Raw genomic sequence first — 5,437 nt, 5'->3', positions numbered from 1 at the left:
GTAGCATTTAGCACATTATGGTCATATATATCAACTTTTGTATATCAGCATTGCCATTACTGCATCTTTAAAGGTCCCATATTTTACGCCTTTCTGGAGTTTTATTTTAGGTTTTGATGTCCTTAAGAATATATATTTGCGGTATAAGTACCAAAAACCATCTCAATATATTTTTACAGCTCCTCTCTCAGGAGCTCTGCTGAGAACAGGTCGATTTTGGCCTGTCTAATTAATATTCATGAGCCTCTCTTCTGATTGGCCTGTTGTTTTCTGAGTGACGCATGGCCAGGCCAACCACAGGTAACTAGGGTCAGCCGACGTCACAGCGCTAGTTGGAGGCAGCAAAACAAAGGGGAAACTGGAGGCGGCCCATTCAAACCAGCGCATATTCGGCTACATAAGGAGCTTAAAATATAATTTTGTGATGTTGGGTGCCAGAAGCAATGTAATACAGCCTCAAATTAGAAATTTGATCGCATATCTGCTGCCACTGCCAGACAAAAAAAAACGACGACAGCTGTGGTTAAACGCGATAAAACGAGCAGACTGGACAGAAACGATCGTCAAAAATGCTCGCGTTTGCAGCGCACACTTCTTATCAGAAAAGGTTCAATAAAGTATTGTCTTTTGTTGTTATGGGAAATCTACAGATTTCTTGCCATATGTCTATGTTGCATCTCACGACTATGTCTTATATGAAATAATGTCTGTGTGCATTTGTGTAAAACAACAAACTGACGATTTATATATAATAATTTGTAATTGTATATACATTGTTGTGATTAACTGTGGCTGGAACAATAATGTAGCTGTAAAAATAGTTGCCTGCTGAAATTGAAATGTATATACACATCTTCATCATGACTAGATAGACACGGTGAGTTTGTCTTTACTATACACGTTAGATGTGATCACCTCATAGTAACAATCCTGTCAGATCGTCCATCCTTTGAGTGAGAGTGACTGTGACTGTGGTGACTGAAGGCGGTGACTGTGTAGTTCTGACGTCAACTTTTTACGGAAGTCACAACGGTTCGTGAAAAATCACAGCTACTTTATGCAGGCTGTGTGAATTTTACTGTGGACTGACTGTTTTGAAACTTATATGGTAGTTACATAGCACCTAGACCTCAGTTATCATGAAAAAAGCCAGGAAATTTCAGTTTTGACAATATGGGACCTTTAAGAAACCCAGATGAGGGATGATTTTCTGGGAAATGTCGACTTACTGTCTCACCAGGATCTCCATGGAGGCCAGAGGAGCCTTGTATACCTGGAGTGCCGGGGAGACCCTGAAAAAAAGACAAGCAAAACGTCAAATGCAACGTAACACAGAAAGAAACACTTGCGCAACTCTATGCTGACATTTTCCATAAAGGCATGTTTTCCTATGGAGTTTCTCCTTGTGTGAAAAGAGTGCGAAACAAGTTGATACTCACAGGGGAACCTGGTGGTCCTGGGGGTCCCTCTACTAGCATCCCCTGAAAAGAATTAAAAGGGAGAGAAAAAGAAAAACATTTCAGTTCTGTAGCATGCTGGGCAGGCCGTAAATCTCACAGTATGAGCAGCACAGAAATAAAAAGAAAATCAGTGAAGTACAAAGAGGAACCCAAAAGATGTGGTTCATTTAGTCCAACTGAACCAATCGCCTATTTCACTATTCAAGAAAAGTGAATAATGCAACTGCTGTCAAAATCAGATGAATAATACGATTACATTTGCATTACAAAGCATTAATGTAAGAATCTTTTTTCCTGGACTGCTACCATCTTCCCTTTGCCATACAACTGTACAAAGAGTAGTTAGGTGGGAGGAAGGACTACATTGGAATATTACAGACCCAAAATGTAGGATGCATTACATTGATCAAAAGTGATAGTAAAGACTTTTACATTCTTAAAAAAAGAAACAAAACAAAACAAAAAAAAGTTTCCATGGTTTCCACAAAATATTAAGCAACAGCTGTTTTCAGCATTTACAATGATAAGAAATTATTCTTGAGCACCAAATCAACATTTTAGAATTTGATTTCTCTCATGTGACAGTGAAGACTGGAGTGTTAAAATATATTAAAATAGAAAACAGTTATTTTAAATTGTAATAATATTTCACAATATTACTGTTTTTACTGTATTTTTGATCAAATCAATACAGCCTTGATGAGCATAAGAGACTTTCAAAAACATTTTAAAATCCTCTCAACTTTAAACTTATATATAATAGTTAGCGGCCTGGCACATTCTGAACTGATACATTATTGAGTGGAAAAAATATGATGCATAATTTATTAGTAGCTGCATTTCATTTGGTACTTATAAAAGCTTCATGCAGAGAGTTTACCTACCGGCTCAATGACTGCAGGTTCACCTTTTTGCCCCTTCTCACCGCCATAGCCACCACCTACCTACAACAGAGGCAAAACCAACTGAGATTTAATGACAGAGGAAGTACTACTCCTGTAGACCAAACAACTGTAAAACAGCACATTAAGCACTACAGCTAATGCATAAAATGGACTCTATAACTCTATAAAGCTAAGTGGTGAACATGCTCAGTGATTATTGTGAGGATGATTAAACATTAAGTGTGAACTCCATCTTTTCCTATAATGTCCACTTACAAGACCCACAGGGAAAGTCATTTGACAATATTTATACAGTCATTTAACACAAGGTGGGCGGTGCTCGGGGTGGTGACTGAAGGCGGTGACTGTGTCGTTCTGACGTCAACTTTTTACGGAAGTCACAACGGTTTGTGAAAAATCACAGCTACTTTATGCAGGCTGTGTGAATTTTACTGTGGACTGACTGTTTTGAAACTTATATGGTAGTTACATAGCACCTAGACCTCAGTTATCATGAAAAAAGCCAGGAAATTTCAGTTTTGACAATATGGGACCTTTAAGAAACCCAGATGAGGGATGATTTTCTGGGAAATGTCGACTTACTGTCTCACCAGGATCTCCATGGAGGCCAGAGGAGCCTTGTATACCTGGAGTGCCGGGGAGACCCTGAAAAAAAGACAAGCAAAACGTCAAATGCAACGTAACACAGAAAGAAACACTTGCGCAACTCTATGCTGACATTTTCCATAAAGGCATGTTTTCCTATGGAGTTTCTCCTTGTGTGAAAAGAGTGCGAAACAAGTTGATACTCACAGGGGAACCTGGTGGTCCTGGGGGTCCCTCTACTAGCATCCCCTGAAAAGAATTAAAAGGGAGAGAAAAAGAAAAACATTTCAGTTCTGTAGCATGCTGGGCAGGCCGTAAATCTCACAGTATGAGCAGCACAGAAATAAAAAGAAAATCAGTGAAGTACAAAGAGGAACCCAAAAGATGTGGTTCATTTAGTCCAACTGAACCAATCGCCTATTTCACTATTCAAGAAAAGTGAATAATGCAACTGCTGTCAAAATCAGATGAATAATACGATTACATTTGCATTACAAAGCATTAATGTAAGAATCTTTTTTCCTGGACTGCTACCATCTTCCCTTTGCCATACAACTGTACAAAGAGTAGTTAGGTGGGAGGAAGGACTACATTGGAATATTACAGACCCAAAATGTAGGATGCATTACATTGATCAAAAGTGATAGTAAAGACTTTTACATTCTTAAAAAAAGAAACAAAACAAAACAAAAAAAAGTTTCCATGGTTTCCACAAAATATTAAGCAACAGCTGTTTTCAGCATTTACAATGATAAGAAATTATTCTTGAGCACCAAATCAACATTTTAGAATTTGATTTCTCTCATGTGACAGTGAAGACTGGAGTGTTAAAATATATTAAAATAGAAAACAGTTATTTTAAATTGTAATAATATTTCACAATATTACTGTTTTTACTGTATTTTTGATCAAATCAATACAGCCTTGATGAGCATAAGAGACTTTCAAAAACATTTTAAAATCCTCTCAACTTTAAACTTATATATAATAGTTAGCGGCCTGGCACATTCTGAACTGATACATTATTGAGTGGAAAAAATATGATGCATAATTTATTAGTAGCTGCATTTCATTTGGTACTTATAAAAGCTTCATGCAGAGAGTTTACCTACCGGCTCAATGACTGCAGGTTCACCTTTTTGCCCCTTCTCACCGCCATAGCCACCACCTACCTACAACAGAGGCAAAACCAACTGAGATTTAATGACAGAGGAAGTACTACTCCTGTAGACCAAACAACTGTAAAACAGCACATTAAGCACTACAGCTAATGCATAAAATGGACTCTATAACTCTATAAAGCTAAGTGGTGAACATGCTCAGTGATTATTGTGAGGATGATTAAACATTAAGTGTGAACTCCATCTTTTCCTATAATGTCCACTTACAAGACCCACAGGGAAAGTCATTTGACAATATTTATACAGTCATTTAACACAAGTATTAAATTCAGCCCATTGATGTGTGCATGTGTTGTTTGTGTTTGTGAACCAGGATGATCTATCTTTTCAGGAATGAAGAAAAGGAGCACAATGCCACCGTGGTCAGTATGTGCTTATGTGTAAATGTCTGTGTCAACGAGTACTTGTGTTGAACTGTGAAAATAAGTCTCAAGTTATCACAGATCAACATTGCAATCACACAGCTAACCTTTCATTTCCTGTCTCCCACACACCACAAGCAAAACGGCTACAATTGAGAGACTTTCATGTGCTGCTGTGTCAGCAGACATACTGAAACGTAGTAAGGTAAATATACATTATTCCTAGTAATTATGAGCATTAGAATTACAGTTATGTGGTTGCAATTAAAAAAAAAAAAACATCCTTGACATTCTCTTGCTACACAATTGACTTGATTCCAACATAAATATGGAGAAGTCTACTCACATTACTCTCCGTGATCTGTGTTTCAGCAGGTCGGCCCGGTCCAAACTCGCTGTCGTAGGTCGATCCAGTGGGTTTAGCTCCATTAGTATTATAGTCATAGAGCGAATCGTCATAAATGCTGGGGTCTAATTCTTTTGCATCATATTCATTAATGTCGTATTCCTTAAAGTACTGGTTTTCTGCACCATTCGTGTTTTTGGACTCCACAATATCCACATTCTCACTGGTGGCAATGGTGGGATCCACTCCAACTTCTTCTATCCCTGTAATGTAGTCGTCTACTATTTCTTCTTTTGGCGATGGATTCTGCCCAGCCCGGGGAGGTAGGAGGTCAGCGAATGAAAGAAACAGGGAGCTTAGTCAATGCAGACACCTAATCAAACTAATGAACTAATTTAATGAAGCTCTACAGGTGAAATTACAATTGCACTAGCAAAGCATCATTTTCAAAGCATCATCAAATGGGATCAGTTTAGAAATGACAGTGTGTACTTCTATCTATCTATCTATTTATCTCTCTCTCTCTCTCTCTCTCTCTCTCTATATATATATATATATACACAGAGTTCTGGCTTGCAACTCTAGATGCTGCAGTCTG

The 5,437-nt window shown here is 37.9% G+C and overlaps 1 protein-coding gene across 1 annotated transcript in view; it reads right to left on the bottom strand.

Moving 5' to 3' along the window:
* LOC107745694 (collagen alpha-1(XI) chain-like) overlaps positions 1-5,437 on the bottom strand; it is a 91,483-nt gene that overhangs the window by 56,195 nt on the left and 29,851 nt on the right. The window contains exons 8-14 of the mRNA XM_016559613.1: positions 4,840-5,145; positions 4,063-4,122; positions 3,158-3,199; positions 2,948-3,010; positions 2,345-2,404; positions 1,440-1,481; positions 1,230-1,292 (exon numbers count right to left, since the gene is read on the bottom strand). Coding sequence (XP_016415099.1) covers positions 1,230-1,292; positions 1,440-1,481; positions 2,345-2,404; positions 2,948-3,010; positions 3,158-3,199; positions 4,063-4,122; positions 4,840-5,145 — 636 coding nt within the window. The remainder of the gene's footprint in view (positions 1-1,229; positions 1,293-1,439; positions 1,482-2,344; positions 2,405-2,947; positions 3,011-3,157; positions 3,200-4,062; positions 4,123-4,839; positions 5,146-5,437) is intronic.

This window comes from Sinocyclocheilus rhinocerous, unplaced genomic scaffold (genome assembly GCF_001515625.1).
Source record: "Sinocyclocheilus rhinocerous isolate Xijiao unplaced genomic scaffold, SAMN03320098_v1.1 scaffold2092, whole genome shotgun sequence".
NCBI classification, from domain to species: Eukaryota; Metazoa; Chordata; class Actinopteri; order Cypriniformes; family Cyprinidae; genus Sinocyclocheilus; species Sinocyclocheilus rhinocerous.
Note: the sequence above shows the minus strand (reverse complement) of the source record. Positions and strands in the feature narration are given on the sequence as shown.